The following is a 23,152-nucleotide window of genomic DNA, read 5'->3' as shown; positions in this document are numbered from 1 at the left end:
GGGAGCTGGTGGAATGTGTCAAGGGATGACTGAATTGTGAGGGGTCGCTCAGCAGGGTGCCGCGGGAAGGGACCGTCTGTTTTACCGAACTGCCCAGAAGCTACAAGATACAGATCTTTAGCTCCAAACGGGGATGGGGGCAAAGGCCGGCACTGCTGCAGTCTCACAGAGTTGAACTTGCTTTAGCAAGATTTTTGCAATAGGCAGCCTAAATCAACTTGCCTGTATGATGATTTTCTTTTCTTCAGCAGGGAAGTAAAACAAGTGACCATAATGTGTTAATAGGTTGGGCACATGCGGGGGCGGGGGGGCAGTGTTTTAAGTGTACCTTCACTCTTTTTCAGACTGTATCCAAACTGTCAAAAATCTTACCAAAGTCAAATTATGTAATATCTACTTCTTCGCAATCACTAGCAAGTAAACTCTCTTGTCAAAGACAGAAGTTGATGAAGCAGTTTATATTGTTTCTCACTTTTTAATCCTCTAGATATTAAAAAAAAAAAAAAAAAAGATATTTTTTAGTACTTTATTCCAGAATCCTTTTAAAGAATGAAGTTAGGCTAGTTGGTTTATCAATACTTTGGGCCCTATTTTTTCCTACATTTAAAGATGAGACTTTTTATTTAAAAAGTCCTCTAGGATTCTTGTTCTGCATGAATTCTCAGAAATAACTTTCAACAGTGCAGAGACTACTTTGGGTAATTATGGTTTGCTCGGATTTTTTTTGGTTTTGCAAAAAAATATTTTAGGGTGAAGTCTGTGTGGCCCTGCAGAATTTAACACACTTGTTAAGGGGTTTAAGTCAAATCTTGTGCGCTACTATCATCTTGTTAAAATGAATCATATTCATTATCTTGTTAAACAGTATTGTTCCACCGAAGCAAAAAGAGGGTGCTGTATTCTTCAATCCATTACACATCTATTATTCATTCCCTTTCCTGCTCAGTAATAGGCCTCTCCCTTTTTCCTCAGACTGCTGACAAATTTGTATATTTTGTTGTTGCCCCCTTTTCTGTTTAATTTTCAGTTTCTCAGCTTATTTTCAACTGAGCAAGAGACAAAAATCTCTACTGTACAAGTTCTCCAGCAGGTCTGGTACCGTCAGCTCTGCAAGATGAAGCCATTGGACTTCGCAGCACTGTCTTCATCTCAAAGGATGACACGGCAAAGCTGCTCTTTACAGCATCAATGAATGCTTCCCATGCTGAAAGGCTTTAATTGACCTGATATGCTGGTATATCATGAAACAGCTTTAGATGCTACTGTGTGCTATGCTACCTCTGTTCTGAAGGCACCATTCTTTGTTTTTCTGCAAAGGAAAATGCTAGTTTGTCTGATGTTAAGCAGCAGAACCTAGCAAATTGCCTATAGTGATGCTGTTGCCTGATTTCTGTTTGCCTCAGCTCATATGTGGTGAGATACTGTATGGTCTGTGTGGCTGATCCACAGCCCAGATAAGCAGGGATACAAATGAATCAGAATATCACGTCTGCCTAAGTTAGCCCTCCTGGGGTAGGAGGGGAGGCTGAACAGCACTGCCTTGACGCATATAGCTCAACTGAGTCGACGCATACAGCTCAACTGAGTCGACACATGTTATTACGAGCATACCCTTCTTCATTCTTTTCTTTGTGTTCACAACTGTCACCTGTGTAACCTTTGAAATAGCTGTAAACTGCTTTGTGATCCATAAATTTTACTAGTTCTGTGACAAGCCTTATAAAAATATGCAGTGACATAAACAAACATAAATCTGACTGTTCAATCAGCTGTGTGGACCATTATGATACTGTCTAGTTATAGAGCCAAAACTGTCAACAGATGAGAGAAAAATTGTGCCAGATCAAATGCAAAATAGTTTGCCTTTTGGCCAGGAGGGTCTGTTTGAATTCATGTATGTGAAAACCAACGGAGTGACAAAACATTCAGTAGCCACAAACACTGTTGCAGCATTAATGCCATAAGCTACATGAAAGCTTTTTGCAACTTGGCAGTTTCTCCTGTTTTCCTTACCGTAATTCAGCACTGATGTTTCCCAGGAGTCTTTATTTTTCATGATCCCAGTTTATTTACAAAATTTAAAAAATAATACAACAAATCTTCTGCCTACCCTTTCTCGATAAGAGGATCTTATGCATTTCCCTACTAGTTACAGGTATCTTCCCACTCTGCAAGGTCGTATGACCTCAACAGCACTACTCAGAAAACGTCTTTGTGATTTTCCAAGAACCAAGTTCAAGTGCAAATACATTTCTCTGCAGCCCTGGGTGCTAACCACCTTCTGTCACATGACCTCTAAATTAAGATAGCTTGGAAAAAGTCTGCTCTAGTTTTAGGTATGCCCAAACCATTACTCCTGTTAAAAAAGTAAACTGGTGTTCTACAACTGCAGTTAATTTCTGCTGTAGCATTTTTGCTATGATGTGGTGCATGTGTTTGCATTTCGCAGTGCAAGCAGGAGAAGCTGTGGAGGCCGTGTTAACAGATAATCTCTACTACTTTTTGAAAATACAAAGAAGTGGGTAGCAATCCATATAAAGAATTAAAATAGGAGGGTGGTTCTACACAAAATGCAAGGGAAAAAATGAAATCAACAGAATTAACAGCAGTAGTATAAATGTCATTCACAAAGCAGGTGTAACTGATGTAGCCTTTCACCAATAACAGCAACAGAAGAGAGAACTCTTTGGCACTTGTAAAATCTAGACAATTAAATTAGGTGTCTAAAATATCTTTCTGTCTCTCACTGCAGAATCCTATTTTATGCATAATTTAAATCCCATTTCCATGGTCCCTAAATGTTTGGAGATAGAACTCCCTTCATATCCTGATACACATTTTGAAGTAGCTCCAACAACTTCTAGTACAAAATGTTTTGAGAACCTAATTTTTTTGTTTGATTGGGAGCATTCATCTAAGTTAAGTCTAATCTTAATCAATTTACAGAAGAGATGTTCTGTGAATCTTTCTGAACTACATATTGAGCATAAGGTGGCTCGTGATTAAGCTGAAGTTTACACAATGATGACATTTAAACTTCTAAACCTGTCATTCTGTTTGCGCTCTTCCCCTTCACCTTTCTTACCAGCCTGTAAAAGCAGTCACCGCTCTTCTCTTCCAGTACATGTTGCAGCCTTAATTTCCCGCCACTGGTTGACCAGATTTTTTGAATCCGCAGTACTGCAGGTGTAAGGAAGAACTCCTGTCCTAGGGGAGATGATGTGCTGGTGTGGGTAAGATCGCTGCAGTACTGGGAGGTGAACTACACCTCCCCCGCCCTGCCGGGTGACTCGCAGTGGTGATTTTGTAAGAATTATTGTACCCACCTGGGGACGGACGCTCAGTCCCAGGCCGAGGGGACACGGAGAAGCCGTTTGGCGGGTTCGAGTGACCGACAGAACCGCCTCAGACACGCGGGGCCCGCGCGGAGGGGTTCCTCCAGCAGGGGGCGCGGACGCGCGGCGGGGCGGGGCCGGGCGGACCGGGGCGTGGGGGGGGGTCGGCCAGGGCACCCCGCACCGGCACCGCCCCCGGCACACCCGCACCGGCACCCCCCCACCCGCCCCCCCGCCCCAGGGCCGGCTCCGCGGGCTCTGGGGGAGGGCGGGGCCCGGAGCTGGGGACAGGGTTCGCCGACGCTCCGGACGGGGCCGGGGATGAAGCGGGTGCGGGTCGGGCCGGGGAGCCCGGGAGCTGCAGCGGCGCGGGGGGGCTGGGGACGGCGGGGACGGCTGGGACGGGGGTCCGGGGCCTCCCCGGAAGCGGGGGCTGGAAACAGGGCGGCGACGTAGGCCCGGGGCGCGTCCGGGGGTCAGGGACAGAGAGGGCTGGGGAGCAGCGACAGCGTCCACCCAAACCACCACCGGCCCGAGGTCCGGGGCCGCCCCGGAACCGAAGACAAACACGTCCCAGCCCGGCGGGAGCTGAACGGAGCTGCGGGCCCCGGGCGGGCGGGGGCAGCCCCAGCTGGGCCCGGTCAGGCCAGTCCCGGCGCGCTGGGGGCCGTGACGCCGCGCCAGGCTGCGCACAGCGGCTCTCGGAGCCGGGGTGACTCTGAACCCCGGCTGCGGAAAGTGTTTGTGTAACCGACCCCGCGGGTGCAAAGTCGCCTGAAGCTCTCTGGGTATTAGACCCAGAGAGAGAAATTAATTTTTGGTACACAGATTGCAAGTGCAAGCAGCTGTGGCAGCAAATAAAGAAAAAAATAAAATTTTGACTATAACAAACGTCAGAAGACCCAAGACAGGCATATTATAAACGAACCCTAGACTTCCTCAGTTCATGTACACAAATGCCATTCAGATTGACAGGTGATTTCCATGTCACTGGATTACCTCGCCCCAGAAATACTGCTGAGCTGGCTGCATTTAGTTGCTCAGAGCTGGTCCAAGATTTCCCAGCCAGGGAAGAATGCATCCTGTCTTCTTCCTCCCACAGAATGCTGATTAAATAACTAACTTCATCCTTATCTCCAGTAGACAAAAAAACACAGTTTGGCGGTAGCAGCAGTGCAGATTTTAGGGCATGAAGGTAAGCAAAGATGATGGGAGGAATCAGGAGTCTTTAAATGGCGTATAGGATCTTTAACCATATGAAGAAACTGGTATGAGGAGTCAAAAGGTTTGTGTTTGGCACTGGTGCACCTCCTGCTGCAATATATTGAGCTGTGGGAACCACTGAGCAAGCTTTTGAAAGCTGTAATCTCATTATAAAGATGGGGTAACCAGTTCTGCACACCTAAACCAGGTGAGGCATGCTATTGATTTGTGTGAAAGCATTCTTAATGTTTTTGTCTACTACTGTGAATCTCATTCTGAATACATCTATTGTCTGGTTTTGAATGTGAAAGTATGTTATGCAAAAGTCTTCACTGAGCTTACAACTTTTTCAGCATTTGACAGACCGTGTTAGAAAAAGATAATACAAAAGACAACTCATTACTTGTGTTTAGACTGTAATGATTGTTACTTCTGTGCTCTGGCACTGCCTATATTAGGCTTCACGTGAATCAGCTTGGCTCAAAAAGCCATATTGTGTTGGGCCTGCAGTACCGTACAAATATAAATATTCTGCTTGTGGACAGAGGCACATGCCACATAATACTGGGCTGTTGTACGTGCACAGGATATCTAGAGCTGATGCTATCATGCAGTTTCCATGCTGCACTCCAATATGCACTGAAAATAGAAAGTGTGTTGATCAAATCAATCTGTTCACCAGCCCTAAAATGATATGATTTGACACTGGGATTTTGGATTTTGTCAATTAACTTGGCTCCATGAGCATCAAGGAAGAAGCAATCCAACTGCTGCACTTTTATGTTGCAACTTTATCCTTGTCTTACATGTTGTTAAAAACAAACCAACCAACCCCCTTGTGTGTTCATAAAAAGCATAAAAAGAACCTCCTCTCCTCTTTTCCAATTGTGATCATCAGTACATAAATATGCATGTCATCAAATATTACAGTTCTTGCTTTAGAACTGATAGTTTAGATCTCTGTACTTGATTAGCGCCTCTGTCTTCAGAGCTGCTGTGCCTCTGGCAGGAACAGATCTGCAGATTAGATTAAATTACTGAAGATTAAATAGACTTATTTCTTGTGTGTTTTTACTGGCTAGGTGAGTGAATATGTGGATGGTGCTGTGAAAGAGCATACACTCTGCTGAGGGATGCTGGGAGACTCAAGTGAGTATGCTTGTCTGAAAAGGCCTGTGGTGATAAAGATTTCTGCAGCAGAGGATTCACGAGTTGCAGGAGCACAGCAATACAGGAAAGATGGAGTGATAGGGCCACGGAGCTGGAACTGACAGTTCATGTCGGGCAGTTTGTAAGATGGTGCTGCTCTGAGTCTAACCAACCTTCTCTGTCCTTTGTTTACACAATGATCAAATTTAACAAAAGTAAACTAAAAAGAGCAAGCTTGTTTCTCTTGTCTCTGGAATTACTCTCCTCCTATCTGCTTAGTTAACCAGGAAAAGATTTATGGCTTTATTTGGCCACTGACTAATGACCGTCTCAGGAAAAAAATACTGCTTTCACAGGCTAGGCTTCTGCACCCTTGAGCAGGAGTTTGCAGATCAATGATCTCAAGCCCTGAAGCTCAGGGCTGCGGGGAATGTTTCAGCATGCCAAACACCACTAATTTGACACTTGTGTTTTGCTTTGATGCATTAGAAGCCACACTGTGAAGACAAGTCATCATAACTGAGAGGGCACAACAGGTTGAGTGCTGTGTCTTAATGATTGTGACTTGTTTGCTGCTCTTTCAAAATGAGTTTGTGCCAGTGCTGTGATACCTATACTGTTGAGAAGCATGCAGTCTGATCTTCTTACCCCTCTTGAAATGAACGTGCAGATGACTAAACAGCAGAATGTCTGATGGAGATACAGCTTCTATCACTCACTACTGGGAACACCAGTACTTCACCAGAGGTGTACCCGTTGGCTGGGCGCTAGCAGAACTATACTGGTGCTCACGTGCTAGACGCCACAGGACAGCTCATCATGCTGGTCCCCCTTGGCTTTATGAGCTGTAAAATACATCTTCACTCAGGAGCCTTCTTACCCCTTTTTCTGTTGATGGTGGGAGCAGCAGCACTGGCTTAGTGCTTTGGTTTGCAAACTAGGGAGAGCATTTAGTTTCTCCCTCTCCTTCTTCTATGATGTTTTCAAACCAACTTTTACGAATCATTCATATAGTCAATGTTTTCTAGAGTTCTTTCCAAAGCTCTCTGACACTAACTTCTGAAAAATCAAAGTCTGCATTAATTCCTCTGCTTTATTTACTTCTGAATAATCATACAGTGTTAGTTGTTCTACTTTATAAGGACAAAAAAAAAACCCCAAACCAAACCCAGGACTAAACCAAAATCTTTGTCACAGAACATTTTCAACCCCTTAGTGGCTTACAAGCATTACTTACATATCTTCTGAAATTTTTTCCTCTAGTAAAACTCAGCAGCATGAAAAGAAAGGGTAAAATACTGGCCACTGTTCCGGTTGCAGATAACACGCATAGCATGCACCGGGTAGTCCCAGGGAATGAAAGGCTTTGAAGGCTTGACCAGAGCCCACAGTATGTCTCCTTACTAGATGGTAGTTCTCTATCTTCCACTGGAAGGATATATATCACTCTTAGCGGCAAAACTCAGAATAAGTTCAGAGATTCTGGGAGAAGCTGTGAAAAACCACAGCTTGAACCTAATACCAGTCTCAAATATGACACAATAAAAACCGAATAAAAAACCCAAACAACAAAACCCCAAACCAAACAAAAAACACAAAGCAAAAGGACAGAAAAATGGGGTTTTATAGACTGCTTTTCTAGAAAGATTGTAGTTTTTCATTGGCTGAATAAAAATGAGGCTTTGATTGTTCCAAAGACCTAATTGTAAAGCAGAGGCATTTTGTTCTTTTTTTCTAGCTACAACAACTAACATTTTCTATGGTACCTTTCCTCTTTGAACTTTTCCCATTTTATAAGTAGCTGCATAAAAGCAGAAGCAGCTCAAAGGTGTTAAGAGTTTCACCCGGAGAACTGCTGATGCTGCAATGTCATCTCAGCCCTTTAACTATCAGCCTGTCATCAGATTCAGGTTCAGTTCTTATAGTCTGCCTGGCCTGGCCTGATGGACACAGGCAGCATCATCTTTGACTTCATTTCTCCCAAGTAATTTCCTACTACATTCAATCTATTTCCTTTTGCTTCTCTATCTCATTAAATTTTGTGCTCTCCCTTCCATAGCCTGACCTGCTGCTCCTTACTCATATCTGAATATAATTGTTCCCATTCACCTTTTTGCTAATATTACCAGTACAGAATACCTTGTTAACTGAACAAGATTTTATGAAACTGGTTCAATTTCTGTACAGACATGTTCATAAGCAAGTGCTGTCAAGTTCTGAGAGGTTTAAGATACAATTGATCTGACAATTTCAGGAAACATCCCTCAGATTCTGAAGGTTTGAAATTTGGGACACTACATCAAACCACACTAGGGGGTCTAAAAGTTTGGGATCACCAAAAATCCTTTAGGCATGTGGTCTTGTTTTACAGGTTTTCTTCTCCAGAGGAAGTTATAGCAACTGTTAATGACCGTAACATCACATTCTTCTCCTGCCATTAGATTGTGGTATAGTATAAAAAGCACCCTTGAATGTAGTCTTTACAAGATAAAAAGCACAAAGGAGCAGAAAGGGGATATTTTTTCAGATATGAGAAAATCCCTTTGCTCACAACACTGAAAACAAATCACTGCTGGCACCTCCTGTGGCTGTCACACAAGTTGGATGTGAACTCCTCATTCTGTTGAATCTTTTCTCCCAGATGAAGACTTCCCACAATAGTTCTCTGGCTTAGCACAAGTTTTTGGGAAGGGTGTCTCAATCTGCTTTGTTACTTATAACTGAAATCTTTCTTTGCGTTGTCAAAACTCATCAGTGCTAACAGTCACCAGAGAGACAAGGGAAGCACTCCCAAAGAGGGGGAATGAATGTGTGCGACTGCACGTATACATGTGCCAGCACTTGTGCACCTCTCGGTGTGCTTGCTAAAACTGTCGAGCCTTTTAAATCTAGGAGATGTAACTAAGACTCCAGGAATTTGCTTGGTGGGTAACCAATCATATATAGGATTTTCTGTGGCTAGGGCAGAAAGTAAACTTCCAGAGATTTGGCTCAGAAAGGCTGTACCCATTGAGCAGATAGGCAAAGGACTCCTCAGTTCTGGAGAAATAACAAAAGCTCTGGAGAGGCAGTGGGCCTGGCCTGTTTTGTGATTAAATAAAGCTCATTTGTGCTGTTCTTGCTTTTCACCTTTTTCCATTAGATCAGCCCAGCCACTTAACCTTAGAATAAATTTTTGTTAAAATCAAAGCAGCGCATGGGGCTTAGTTTCTGCAAAATGAAAAGTTACAGCCATTCGGGATAATAAAGAACAAGGCCCAATGCCTGATTATCTTTAAATAGTGCAATTATAAATTCTGATGAGATCAGGAACCATTTGAAGTCATCAATATCATATTAAGAAGCAAAATTACCCTATTTAGTAAGAATTGTTTATCACAGTTTTATGAAGAATCCTACGTAGTTTTAAAATAATGATGGAGTTTAAATCATGGTTCAGCACGTTGCAAATATTGCTGCTTCTGGGAGGTACACAATTCCAATAACTCTTCCTAAGGAAAAACAGCGGGTCTGCTGCTGCTTCCCTAGCCTAGGGGGTTGTTGGACTTTTGCTGCTGCCAGGAGGTTAATTTAGGGAAGGGCAGGGACATGTGTCTCCTGAGACAGCGGATGTGGCTGGAGTCGGGCCTTGCCATGCCTGCAGGGGTAGTATTTTCTAGTCAGAGCTATTGGTCACAGTCCTCTTTTGAAGTACAGAAATTGAGGATTTACCTTAAAACGATACATGTTTGTAATTGTCTGCACAGTCACCATTTAAGCCACTTGGGAAGACAGGGTTGGGATCTGAGAGGAGAGCACAAAGATCTTTGAAGGCAATATTCTTCAGGGAAGGTCACTCTGATCATTCTGATGTTTGACAAGACTATTACCATTGGAGAGCTTCAGTAGCTCAGCAGGAATCAAACCTCCTGTGGTATCATTGTCACACAAGGTACAATAGTCACTACTGCTGAAGGACACATTTGCTACCTCCAAAGATTCCTGAAGCATAAGGAAGTCACCCTTTCCTTGTTGTGAGTGAGAGGGATAATTCCTTCCCATGCTAGGGCTCTCAAGGTTGGCTTTCATTATTTCAGAGATTTTCAGGCCAACTGTATCATCAGCATGGTTTTGTGCAAACAGTAGTCCCAGCCTCACTTCTATCTCTTCTGCTCTCACATACCTGCTGGGGACATACTGTTGGCTTGGACCCAAGGCAAATACAAAGTCTTCTGCAGCAACCAAATTTGTGCTTTCCATCGGTTTCAAGGAGATCTGGGAAATCAGTTCTTGGGTGCTTAGATCAGAAACTCCATCTGCAGTCACTTTGTTTGAGTTGATGGCCTCTTCTCTTCTGAGCTGGCTACAAGCCTCATTAGGTCCAACCCAGTCCTAGTGAAAGGATCAATAAGTTCAGGACATTTTGCTTAGTATTGAAATCTGAAAAATAACTCTTCTTTTTGTATGGCTTTGGCACAGTAATCCAGAGATTTAGTGCAAATCTACTGGACAAAGTTAGAGTAATAGTGTAAAGAATCTAGCTGCTAATTTCGCAAGAAATTTTCAGGATTTCACCTCCAGGATATACTGCAAGCTGCTTGTATTGCTTTGGCTTTGCGAAGAGAGGGTGCACCTTTCATGTTCAGCATGGATAGGGAGTGAGTAACTGGAGGGGTTTTATTCCTAAGGAGAGAGGAGCTGGACAGAAGCTCTGGCAGTGTAGCTAGTATGTGGAGGCAGGAAACAGAAACTATAAACTCCCAGGAAGACCAGAACCATGTGTGAGTAACTCTGCTCAGGAGCTAGAATGATTAATTCTGGAAAAAAAAATCCTCTCCTCATGAACTGAGGGTCATAAGAAAGAAATGAAACTTATTTCTTACCTTAAAATTCCCATTGTGCAAATTATAGAGTGGCTGAAAGAAAGCAGCTGGCGTGGGAATGTTAAAGCAGGAGAGGCTTTTTGCCCTGAAGTGATAAAACAACACTTAAAATCAGAAAAAAAACCCAGACAATTTTTCTATATTCTGTCTCAATGATATAGCACACTGATTAGAGGTAAGCCCCATACTTATGTTAGAAAGATTGCTTGAGAAGCCCATTTCACATGGTTTCTGACATCTCATGCAATTGTCTGCCTCCTGCGCATGCATTTGATGTTTCTAGCCTGAAGCGCAGTTTTAAAAATTTCTGAGGAATGCTATATGCTACAAACTCAATACTGGTCTATTAGTCATTATATGCACTGAGTTATTTATGCATTTGTTTAGCAACTTATTTGATCTAAATCACTGTTTCTGGAAGTGTTTATAGAGTTCTAGGTTCATTACATTTAGACAGAGAAATTCTGCCAGACATCCCAGTCCCTTTATTAGAGTCTATCCTGTAAAAATATTTTATCATATGGACATCATGTATTCTGTTTCTCTAAGAGTGACATGTATATGGAACGTGATAATGTATGTCAAGGCAGAAAAGGAAGAAGTAGGAGATTTACCTTTGCTCTGCCAGCATGAAAAAAATGCAGAGGATGGTTGAACCAAGGCTCTAGAGACACTTTTTTCTCTGTACAACTTGGTCCCAGAACCTAAGAAACACTGAATCTGGGTCAGTGTAGTTTGCCTATATTGGTATTTTACATACTGACTGCTGCCAGGTATGTCACAAGTAGCTTGACGTTGACATCAGTTTAACCACCTTTATGGATTGCTGTGTACTTGCACTTTTAATTTATCTACATGAAACATAACCAAAAATTTCGATGGGTTTAAATTTCTTTAACTCCAAGAGACCCTCAACCTTGAGCTGTAGCCGAGTTTGGGTACCACAAAGGCACTTTGGTCTCCTCAAGGATTGTGTAGTGGGTCATTAACTATCATCAGCCAAGGAACACGCCATGTCCCAAGACTGTTGAAAGAGCTTTTGACAACAATTGAGTCTGTGCAGCAGAAACAAGAAACAAAAGGGATATAAGGACATTTGATTTACCCTCTTCAGGCTATAAAGATCAAGGGGAACTTAATGAAAAACTATAACATACCTTGAAGAAAGCTTGCAGTTCCAAAATAAGTAGAGTAGAATGCCAAAAGTCAGAGGAATGAACAAGAACTGCATAGTTCTGGTATTTAGGATATTTTCAGACAGTTTTGGTACACCTAGGAAAAGAATCAACACAAAAATAATTGATAAAAAGTCGGGAAGTCAAGCTAGAACCCCAAATAGCCAAGCAATGCAAATGAAAGAGGCTGCTAAAGACCTCAAGGAAAGTGATTTGGCTATGAAAACTTGAGGGAAGATAGTTCTGATTCGAAAAGCTTCATTTTACCAGGTATTTTCCTTTTTTTGGAACACGGACATGAAAAGACATGAATTAAGGTCAAAACAACATTCTTCATACCTGCTCTTTGAAACAGTGTTGTCTGGCTCCACTCGCTCCACTGACTATGGTACGAATCCTCATTTTCAGACACTTTGCAGCGAACTCGTGCAATGTAAGCAATGTCACTGCGAAGCTCTGTGGCTTCAATTTCTATCTGTGGCAGTGAACTGGGGGGTGTCTTGTTCAATGCAGTCTGCAAAGTATTACAAAGAATTTCTATTAACAAGGCCAGGCACAGGGATGGTCTTTTAAATACTCTTCCCTCCCTCCTTTTCTTTCACAAATCCTCTTTTGTTGGATGCAAGAAGAAGGCCTGCGTGATGATGGATGAGTTCTGAATGCAGCATTCAGGAGAAGAAGATTTACTGACCTTCGCTATTGCTGTTTTATATAAAAGCTTTCAGCCTTGATGTGGGAAACCAGAGAGGCCAGCTTAAAACAGTCAGCTGCCAGAAGGCCCTGGACTGAGTGCTAAGGCCATGGTGCCCACAGAGCAAGGCAATATCAGTGTGTGCCTCATCCAGTTACCTCCCAGGACACGCTGTGCTCCTTATACTGCAGCTCATACTGAAGAATATCAACGAGATACCAAGGCACGCTCCACCAGATCTGACACTTGCTGGCAGTGACGTTGCTCTGGATGTTCAAAGGTGGATCAAGTTTTACTGCAAATAAAGAGGTAGGGTTTTTTTCACAGTATTTCTGACATGAACACCACAGAAGGAGATGCATGATACTAGATTGACTAGTCTTGGAAGATAAAGCTGGGTCTAAAGACCAATACTAAGACCAGCAGTAGACCAAATTAGCTTACAGGGCAGGTCAGAACAGCTACAGAACGAACATAAATTAATGATAACTCAAATAGCCCCTGGGGATAGTCCTGCAAGCAAAGAACCACTCTGCATGTCACATTCTGCTCTTCCAACATACCACTAATACAGACAGTCTCTGAGATTTCAAATACTAGAGCATTTCTCTGAAGTACCAGGCCATGGGACATTGAATTAGATCCATGACTTTGATTCCTCATGACTTAATTTCTTAGAAAAAAACCCAACAATAGAGGCAATCCAATTTTACATTATTCATGGCACAAGAAAACATGATGCAGGTAAGAAGTATGGTTGAAAGGTGCTCCAGAGCCAGCCCTCTCTGAAGTCCTGGAAAAGTCAGAATGGAGAGACACTGGGACTGCATCCTTAGTGATGACGACCACATAGTGCACTCTCCAGGGATGGGCAGTCTGGCTTGTTTCCATTATTTTCACTTGCTGCCTTTGAGACACCCTTTGTTAGAGAGCATATCAGACCTACCCCAAAGCTGCTAGGCAGAGGGTCAGCTCACACCTGCCCTGGTTCATACTTACTGTGCTTGCGGGGATTGTACTCTGGAAAGGTAATGTACGTGTGATTACGTCCAAAGAAGTTGCCTTGGAGAGAGACTCTATAACCATCTGTTTCCAAGATCTGGCTGGCTAAATGGATTGTGCAGTGGTACTGATTCTGCATCCTCTCTCTGGCAATCAGTTTGCAGCTGGCATTGTGGCCCTTTGACCAGAGGCTAGAAGAATAAAAGGGCTGAAAGTTTCTTTTAAGTCATATGATTAAGTGCTTTTCAGTTTATGAAAGATGGGTGGCAGCTTAGCACAGCACCACGTTCTGGAAGAACATGAACCTCTTTAGCGCAGACGGCAGAGAAAGCAATGTTAAAGCTGGCTGGATGGCAGGGCTGAAGAGGGAGGAAGGAGACACTTTCATAACCTCACTGCTGAGAGCACCAAACCTCCCAGGAGCTGCACACAGAGCCCAGTACCTGCCCCCTGCTCCCTCTGAAAGTGCTGTTGGGTGTTGCTGCCAGGAAAGCAGCTGGTGTGGGGGGCAGAGTGGGTGGACAGTTAGTTACAAGTGCACAGCACAGAGCTAACAAGTTATGCATTAAAGCCTCTTTCACTATGAACAAACCAGCACCGACAGCAAAACATGTCAGAGGTTGGTCTGTTATTTGGGTTTTTTTGTTGTTTGGATTTTTTTTTAATATTCACAAGCTTCAGCACATCATAACAGAATGAATGACAGAAAAGATCATCTTGGGGAAATAGCTCCGAAGAACAGTCTTCTATTATTAAATTGTATAATGTAGCCATCTATTAGCAAATTTTTCATGTTGCATGTGGCGCCACAATAAACTGGGATACCACAGTTTATCAGCTTGGCATTTTTTCATTTAAAATCCAGTATCAACCTTACCAGAATATATGAGGCATCAAATGTCAGCGTGGCTTACCCTCATGTAATAGTTCACTACTTATTGGTAGTCAAGACAACATTATTACATAATCCAAGTATATTCATCTCCAATTAGCATATCAAAATACTTATTATCCTATCACCTAGCAAACTATTCATCTGATTTCTTCTGTTAGAGGAAAAATTATTCACATAATATTCTGTATTAAAACTTACAACTCACTGGACTTTCAGAATCCTTTTGTATATGTATTAACTAATTTAGATTAAACCACTAGGTGTTTAATTTCTAGGCAACAAGGTAAGACGTGATTAGAAATTGATTGGGCAGCTTCATGTCGGATGGGCTCTGGAAGCCCCCAGGTCACGGGGAGCGGAGGCTGGGATGGGAAGGTCTCTGCGTGAGGCCCCTGCCAGAGGGGACACTGGGCGGATAGACGCCCCGAGCCCCATGAGCTCACACAGCTGCATGTGCCCCACAGCTGCTGCACCCCTGAGGCTGTGGGCCCGCAAAAGGCTGCCAAGGGCCCAGCTTCCGAGGCAGCCGAGTGCGGGGCGATGAGGTGGCAGAGCCACAGGTCTCCTGCTGTGGAGGGAGTGAAGCCTGCGCCAGGCCCCACCTCTGCTGCTCTGTGTGTCCTGCCCATGCCACACGCAGCTTTCGGGGTGCGGCTCTTACTTGGTGAAATGCAGGTGGAAAGGTCCGTCACCCACGGGCTCCTCCGTTGCCCACATGCACCTCACGGTAGTCACGTAGTTGTTCAGGCAGCTCAGGCTGCCAGGGAACTCTGCAGAGGAAGGAGACCAGAGCTGCATTCGAGTACCACCTCCTCCATACATCAAATGTGTTACTTGCTAGGGTTTCCTTAACTGACACCTCATCTATTCTTCCTTGTGATGTTCCTCCTCTCTTGTACTGTGCTTCACTGCATGAGATGAGTGTAAGACCTTAGGGCAGGGACCTTAGGCAGTGGCTGTGTTTTTTCTGCTGCCCAGCTTGTCCAGTATGTGCCTGGCATTGCCAGCCAGCTCTACCAGTTCCTGGGACCTAGGAAAGGGCAGTCGCAAGATCCCATGCTGCATACTTTAGGGTCTGTGAATGAAAAATGAGCACATGCATGTGCCTCTCTTCCCACAGAGGACCTATTCCAGATCTCCTCTTACCTCTCGCTCTTCCTTCACCAAAGAGCAGCACAGCAGTAACACACAACTGGAGGCCCAGCTGCCACACATCTCCTCCCATTCCAGACAGTATCTAAAATAAAACAACTGTTAGAGGCACATTTCTCAGTATTTGTACCAGCAGGTTTAAGCTTTAGCCAGCCCTGACACAAGCTGACCTTGACTCTGTCAGACAACTCAGCTATATAATTTCTTCTATAGGAACTGTTCTTCTCATGGCAGTAAATAGCACTTAGCACAGGAATCTAAAGCACCAGCTGCCTGAAAGGAAATCTTCAATTCCTGCCATTTGATCAGGGGGCAGGGGGGTGTTCCATCTTTCCTCTTCCTGCAGTTTTTGGCATCTGGTTTATGACAAGTTAAGAGCAGCAGAGCACCACAGTGGGTTGGAACAAATGTTCATGTTTCCCTGTATCCTGTTTCTGACAGTAACAAAACCCACATGCTTAGAGAAAACCGTAGCAATAGAAGGAAACATAGATGTTCTTCTCTGAGAACATTCTCAGCCTCCGGATGTTTGCAGCTCAGGAGCCTCCTGGAGCAGACACCATTTCTGCATATTCAAGGCTTCAACAAATTTTTCTCTCATGAGCTTGTTCATCAGCAGTAGTCACCTGCTGAAAGTCATCTACACCACAAACACTGCTGCCTACCATTAATGATGGGTCTTTTTCCCTTGAGGGAGTCAAGTGACTGGCCTTCTGCACCTACCCTTTCTCTTCACTAGAGGAACATTTGCTTGACCTGCTGGTGTCACAAAACTTTTGAGGAAACCTTTCTTCAAGTCACCTGGAGTTGTCCTGAGCTAGTGTTGAAAGGGTTTGAGGTCAGGAACAAAAGCTGGGATAGAAATAGGTGTTTTAGCCTACAGATTTTGTACGTTAGAAATTTCGTATCTGAACAAAACTAAGACCTGTCATAGTTTTCTCTCTCTCAGACACACAAACACACATATCCCAGAAGCTACAATCCCAGGCAGATAACCAAATCACTCATCTACAATGTGGGAATCTTGGAATCATGTCTCCTTCCCATAAGTATTTCCTTGCCATAAAAGAAAACTCCAAAAGACAGAAATGGAGAGAATAACTGATACGCTTCTGGACAAAGTATTCATCGGGGATATAGAATACTTAGGGCCTAGTCATTAACCCAATTTACCGAAGCATATGTGTAAGGATATTTGAAGTATATCTTCTGCAATATGAAACACTATCTCTCTACAGGGTTATGCTGGACTCCCTCTCTTTTTAACCAGAAATTCCATTCTGTGAATTCTTTTCTGATGAAGTTTTAATTTAAAATGATACTTTTTCATAAAAAGTTTGATTTGATGGTTTTCCAACAAACAAAGTTTAATATGAAGAATCCTGACCTGATCTACTCAGCAATATATGGTGCTTTTTAAGATGCTTCCAGTTTGCAATATTTGCCGTTACATTAATGCAGCATCTCTACAAGTAGTGTGCTACTCTAAGGAGCCCATGACTCAGGCTGGAACCCAGAAACATGCAATGAGGGAAGAAAGGAAGCCAACAGAGGGTGGAAGCAAGGACAAATAGCCTGGGAGAAATACAGAGAAACTGAGTAGCCAGAGATCAGGTTAGGAAGGCCAAAGCCCTGATAGAATTAAATCTGGCCAAGGACATCAAGGGCAACAAGAAAAGCTTCTATAGTTATGTCAGTGATAAAAGGAAGACTGGGGAAAATGTAGGCCCTCTCTGGAAGCAAAAGGCAGACTTGGTTACCTGGGATATGGAGAAGGCTGAGGTACTCAATGACTTTTTTGCCTCAGCATTCCCTGCAAGTGCTCCAGCCACACCACCCAAGGGACAGAAGGTAAAGGCAGGTACTGGGAGAATGAAGAACTGCCCTCTATTGGTGAAGATCAGGTTTGAGACCATCTAAGGAACCTGAAGGAGCACAAGTCCATGGGACCTGATGAGATGCATCCATGGGTCCTGAGGAAACTGGTCGATGAAGTGGCTCAGCCACTATCCATCATATCCGAGAAGTCATGGTAGTCCAGTGAAGTTTCTGCTGACTGGGAAAGGGGAACCCCCATTTTTAAAAAGGGGAAAAAAAGAAGACCTGGGGAACTATAGGCCAGTCAGTCTCACCTCTATGCCCGGCAAGATCATGGAGCAGATCCTCCTGGAAACTGTGCTAGGGCACATGGGAAATAAGGAGGTGATTTGCGACAGCCAACATGGCTTCACTAAAGGCAAATCCCGCCTGATGAATTTGGTGGCCTTCTCCCGACGGGATTACAGTGTTGGCAGATAAGGGAAGAGCAACTGATGTCATCTACCAGGACTCGTGCAAAGCATCTGACACTGTCCCACACGACATCCTTGTCTCTAAATTGGAGAGACGTGGGTTTGATGGATGGAGCACTCAGTGGGTAAGGAACTGGCTGGATGGTCACACTCCAAGAATTATGGTCAACAGCTCGATGTCCAAGTGGAGAGCAGTGACAAGTGGCGCTCCTCGAGGGTCGGTGTCAGGACCAGCGCTGTTTAACATCTTTGTTGGTGACATGGACAGAGGGATCAAGTGCACCCTCAGCATGTTTGTCAACAACACTGACAATGGGTCTGAAGTTGGCTTGAATATGAGTGGGTGAAAAAGAGCCTACGCTTATCAAGGATTGTGATACTTCAATCATTAGGATTGTTTTACTGAAGGAATTAAGTGATCTGATGGCTACAGTAGCAGGAGCTGAACTCCATGACCAAGAGTATCCAGTCCCACATTTCACAAAGCTAGACAGCAGCATCCACATATCAACCTCTTTCCTGCAATAATGCCTGCTTACAGTGTCCCTTTTCTGAATTAAATAGTAAAATAATTACATTTCAAAAACTGATGAAGAGAAAAGGAATCTTCCTGGCTTCCACTTCACCACCTCTTCATTTATGGGTTTTTCATAAATATCCTGTTTTGCTGCAGACCTTCTTCAGAGTGGGGGTTGTCAAGAGGAAGTGTCACCATTAGCTGATTTTAGCGGAGAGAGGCTGGGAGGCATGAAGTCTCTCCTGCTTATCATTCTAATCAGGGTTGCATACGATCCCTGTGATAAGTACAGTAAGACTGACTAAACATGAAATAGAGAGCTGCATTAAGTAGAATTATACATGTGCTTACAAGAAGTTGTTCAGGCACACAAACAAACAAACATAGGTCAAGATAACTAAACCAGGACAGAATATTTCCAGGTAATTACTACTAATTTGATAAACTCCCCCCCCCGCCACAAGAAGTCCTTTGTTCAGTTCTGCAATGTTTGAAACATGTCAGATGTTTCCTGGTTGTCTAGCTCACCTGGAAACAAATACAGCATGTTTAAGTGCAAATTTATTTGTTAGAAGCCATGCATGTTAGTCATACGCAGGTGATGGAACACTGTATTCTGAAAGGCTTATCAGAAGAGGATTTGGGGAAATAGCACGTAACCAGCTGCATGAGATTCTGCAGTACATTAGTGCAGTTAGAGGAGCTAAGACAGACTGTGGATGCATATCAGTTAAAAGAAATGTTACTGCAGCTACATGTAGCATTTGTAACACCATTATTAGTTCATTTCTTCTCTTGGGATCCACACTTTGAACAAAAAGTTGCTGAAAAGATGAAAATAGTTCTAAAAAGGGCTACAAGAATGGTTTATTTCTCAATAACTTTCCTCAGAAACCAACAACTAAAGACCAACTAAATCTCTTTAACTTAACCAAAGGAAAGGCTAAGCAGTAATTTCACACCAGCCATAAGTATCTTACATGGGAAGATTTCAGGTAGGATAAAAGTCTTTTTTTTTTTTTTTAATCTACTAGAGAAAGATGGAAAGAATCCAGTAGTTGGACACCAAACATAGATACGGTCAGAAACAAAGTGCAGAATTTGTACAAAGGGGAACTACCTTTGTTGCTGCAACCTCTTGCCTAAACATGTGATCCAAGACTTGTCATCTATAAATCTTGGTTAAGCATCTTAAAAAAACCTTATCTCAGATGGAAGTCGTGAAATTGATGCAGGACTTAGTTATAATTGTCTGTCCTAAAGTAATCGTGCTAGTGTTCTCCTCTTAACATTGGCAATCCTCAGCCTTGCAAATGTAAACGTACAGTACATCCAAAAAAGCTGGTTCACAAACAGGCCCTATCACTTCTCAGTAACTGTCAGACACTTCCCACTTATGAAGGAACTAATTGTACATTTTGTAGTGTTCAGGGGAAATATCAATTGCAAGCATAGAGACATCTTAATGAGGTCATTTAAGTAATGTCTGCTGATGCTTGCAAAGAGTTTGGCCTTGCAAGAAAACAGCTACAAACTTTGCTAGAATCCTAGAGATGCTCCGATGCCTTTTCTCATCTTTCATACTCACTGTGCTTCCCACCTGGTTCAAGTCACTCAGCTGTGGGAAAAGAATCAGCCCATTACCCTGAGGCAGGTTGAGCTGATGATAGCCCAGCCTGACCACAGATAAAAGTCCCAGAAGAAAATGACTGCTTTGGTGAAATTCTCTTCCTCTTATGAAGGTCAATATGGAGGTTTTGATAGGCTATGCAGCAAAATTGACATGGCCAATTGAAACCTCAGCCCCTCTTGGTGCTGGACAGCAGACAGCCACAGAACGGGACAAAAACCAAAGCAAGTGCAAAAGCACTTTTCAGTTTCAGTGAGAATGGATGGGTGAAGGGACTCCTGGTGCCAGAGCGCATTCATCATTCTTCCCAGTGACCACCGTCTCTGAACATTGCCAGTTCTCTCTGCAGCAGAAGCTGATTACCACGCCAGGAACTAAGCAGAAACCAATAAGGTGCCAGCGCCGTTGCAAGGGAACATCTCACTGGCATGCCCCACGTCCAGTGCTAGCAGCAAGGGCACTGTTACAGCAGCTGGGGACTGGGAGACAAATCAACTTCCTAGCCAGACCGATTCATACTTCTTTTGCTCTAATGCCCAGTTTCTGCCACACTGCTGAGTTGTGGGTGAAGGCAGAAAAGCCCTGTAGGTGTGGGAGATGTCAGAGGAAGGGAGAAGAACCATTTTCACTGTGCAGGAAAGAGACCAAATGTCTGAGAGGAGGCCCTGAAATGCTACACAAGTACGCTGCCACCAATCCAGGTTATTGGTTCAGCAGCAGAAGCTGACCCAGGTGGTCTCACGCTGGTTGCGATGGTGTTTCCATCTTTTCTGTATGTTTCCAGGGCAGAGTTCTTCTGCCTGTTACCTGCTCAAGGAAGTGAGGCCTTGCAGCCATGCCTTTCCCCTCCCCTCATGTGGTTCCATCAGCTGCCTCCATTTCCCAAGTCACCTCATGTAATTTTAACCAGAATTTGTACAACGCAGATTTTCCAAATGCTCCAACTGCTTATCAACAGAAAGACAGGTGATCGACCGTTATTGCTGTATCTGTTTGTATTACCAGAAATCCATATTCAAAGTTCTGGCTAACTTCCACATTCAGGGTTCAGTGGAACCACAATAAAAGGAGAGCCTTTGCTTTTAAGACTCTATAGAGTGAAATAAATTATTTGATAGATACCACTGAGAGGAGAAGTAATACAAGAAGGTGACAGCACAGTCTCAGCATGTGGGTAGCCTAGATACTGTCTGGGTTTTAGCAACTCAGCAAAGTAGAGCTTTAAGGAGAGACTTGAAGAATGAGGTTGAGGTAGCTCAAGAGAATGGTCGGCAGTACCTTCAGTGCGTAAGCAATAGCATGGAGGAAGGTTAGGAGGAGTTGATTGATGATCTGGTAGGAGGTGGAAGCTGGCCTCATAGAAAGAGTTGACTTCTTGATATGGAAGTGAGAGATGACAAGAGGACAAGAAAAGGCTGTCAGTGACTGAAAGTGGGGACAAGAAGTTTATGTTTGATGTGATAGAGAAAAGGAGATAAAATAATTGTACAGAGAAATGTAATGGGTTCAAACTGATGGACACAAAAAAGGACCTTTGCATCTCTGACCTTTGGATGATTACAAGTAAGACAAGATCAGCTTTACAAAGGCCTGATAAAACAGGAAATTGAAGTGTCATACAAGAGCATGAGCAAGGATTTCATGTGGAGATGTGCACATAAGATTTGTCAACATGCTTGAGTACCCTTTGATACATGTACTGATATCATATGCCAGCCCACACCAGACAGCCAGGACTCCTAGGTTCTATTCCACCTCTGCCATCAACTTTTATATATAGTAGATTATTTTGTCAGTGAAATTTTTCTTGTTGCAGCTCACGTATGTTCTGCCAGGCTCACCTAAATCTTAGAGAAAGTCAGAAGCTTCAGGCTGTGATTTGACAGTGGCTCTGAGCTGTTCCAAAATGTGGTCTGCTTGCTCTCCCTCCCACAGCAAGATACAAGTGGTGCACAGTGGGAGCAGGAACAGCAGACCTGGACCCTTGAACACTCTGTTTCCATTGCTTACAACTTAGCAATTAGTCATAAATGACCTGCTCTCCCTTGGCTGTAATCCCTTCCTTTGCTTGAACCTCTTCCAGAGGCAGCACCAACAGGCACTAAAGAAAGGCAGGACACTGACTCACCCCATGAAGTATAAAATAGTGACGGGCAATAGTGTGTCTGTACCAACCTGCACATCCCCCCATCCATTAAGGTTAGCCCCACGTGCACATTCTCCAGAGTGATCCATTTACTATTAAGTGTGATTGTTTATCGTGGGCAGTCCTTCAATCATCCCTGCCTACAAGAAAATATTTTCTAGGTCCTTTAAGAAGAATTAATGATAGATTATCTACCTCCTGAATACCGAGGCCTCTAAGCACATGTCTGACAGAAGCACGTCAAATGCACATGGTAGACTCACATGATCAGCATGCAAACTGCTGGAGAATAAGTAAGTAGTAGTATATTTCTTCATCTGCACAGATTATCAGAGAGAACCCCATATAACCAATCTTTTTCTCCCTTCATCTTTGAAGTGCCTTTTTTCCACAATTTGATGCTCAGGAACAGCTATGTACTTTTAGATTAGACAGACTTGGATCCCAGAGGCTGAAAAAAAGCTGCTATAAAGGATGACTACTGCAATAAAGCAATATTCATACATACACATATGTATGTATATACATATATATATACACAAATACATTTAAAAAACCATATTTTTGTTTGTTAAGTCCCAAACGCTGAGGGCTATTTTGGCTAGATTAATTTACATTCATGTGTTTCAGTTAGAGAGGAGTACCTAAAAATAATTTATCCAAGATGGTGCATCTTTCTAGCACAATCCACATCAAAATTAATGCAGTAGTGTGGTTTTGTGCTCAGCAAACCAGCAGAACAAAAGTGCAAAGACCCTTCTGGTGATTTTATTGATCTAGGTTCCTAGTACAAGAAACAATATAGAATTCCACATTTAGGTAAAGAAATTATTTTTCAATATCTTAGCTCAGTAAATGTATCCTATCATTATTTACTGGCATGCATATCACAGAAATATGTTAAACGGTCTTACCAGCTCAAAGGAAACTTCACTTTTCACACTGCTTCTGTCCCCTGATAGTTTAGGCTGTGTGGTTTGATGATCAGGCAGTAGCAGCAGTGGCATAATAAAGCAGAGCTTACTGTGCCCGATTTTAAAGATAATCTCAAGAACCAATGAAAAGCTGCTCAGATTATCAGATTGAGTTAAAGTAGCTGCATCT

At 43.3% G+C, this 23,152-nt stretch overlaps 1 protein-coding gene across 4 annotated transcripts; it reads right to left on the bottom strand.

Annotated features, from left to right (window-relative positions):
• Positions 1-6,655: 6,655 nt before the first annotated feature.
• LOC141930477 (interleukin-9 receptor-like) lies at positions 6,656-23,044 on the bottom strand. 4 transcript variants are annotated; one of them, XM_074841361.1, is made up of 9 exons: positions 22,963-23,044; positions 15,459-15,549; positions 14,974-15,082; positions 13,415-13,608; positions 12,574-12,710; positions 12,064-12,238; positions 11,707-11,821; positions 10,550-10,634; positions 6,656-10,058 (listed from the first exon to the last, which is right to left on the bottom strand). In XM_074841361.1, the coding sequence occupies exons 2-9, from the start codon at positions 15,535-15,537 to the stop codon at positions 9,510-9,512; spliced, it is 1,443 nt and encodes a 480-aa protein (XP_074697462.1). In that variant the 5' UTR covers positions 15,538-15,549; positions 22,963-23,044; the 3' UTR covers positions 6,656-9,509. The 4 variants fall into 4 exon arrangements, with proteins under 4 accessions (XP_074697462.1, XP_074697463.1, XP_074697465.1 ...); XM_074841362.1 differs by having other exon boundaries at positions 15,459-15,563; positions 22,963-23,036; XM_074841364.1 differs by lacking the exons at positions 14,974-15,082; positions 22,963-23,044 and having other exon boundaries at positions 15,459-15,533.
• Between the last annotated feature and the right edge of the window lie 108 nt (positions 23,045-23,152).

The sequence above is a fragment of the Strix aluco genome, chromosome 15 (assembly GCF_031877795.1).
Source record: "Strix aluco isolate bStrAlu1 chromosome 15, bStrAlu1.hap1, whole genome shotgun sequence".
NCBI classification, from domain to species: domain Eukaryota; kingdom Metazoa; phylum Chordata; class Aves; order Strigiformes; family Strigidae; genus Strix; species Strix aluco.
The sequence above is the reverse complement of the archived record's forward strand: the minus strand, read 5'-3'. Positions and strand labels throughout refer to the sequence as shown.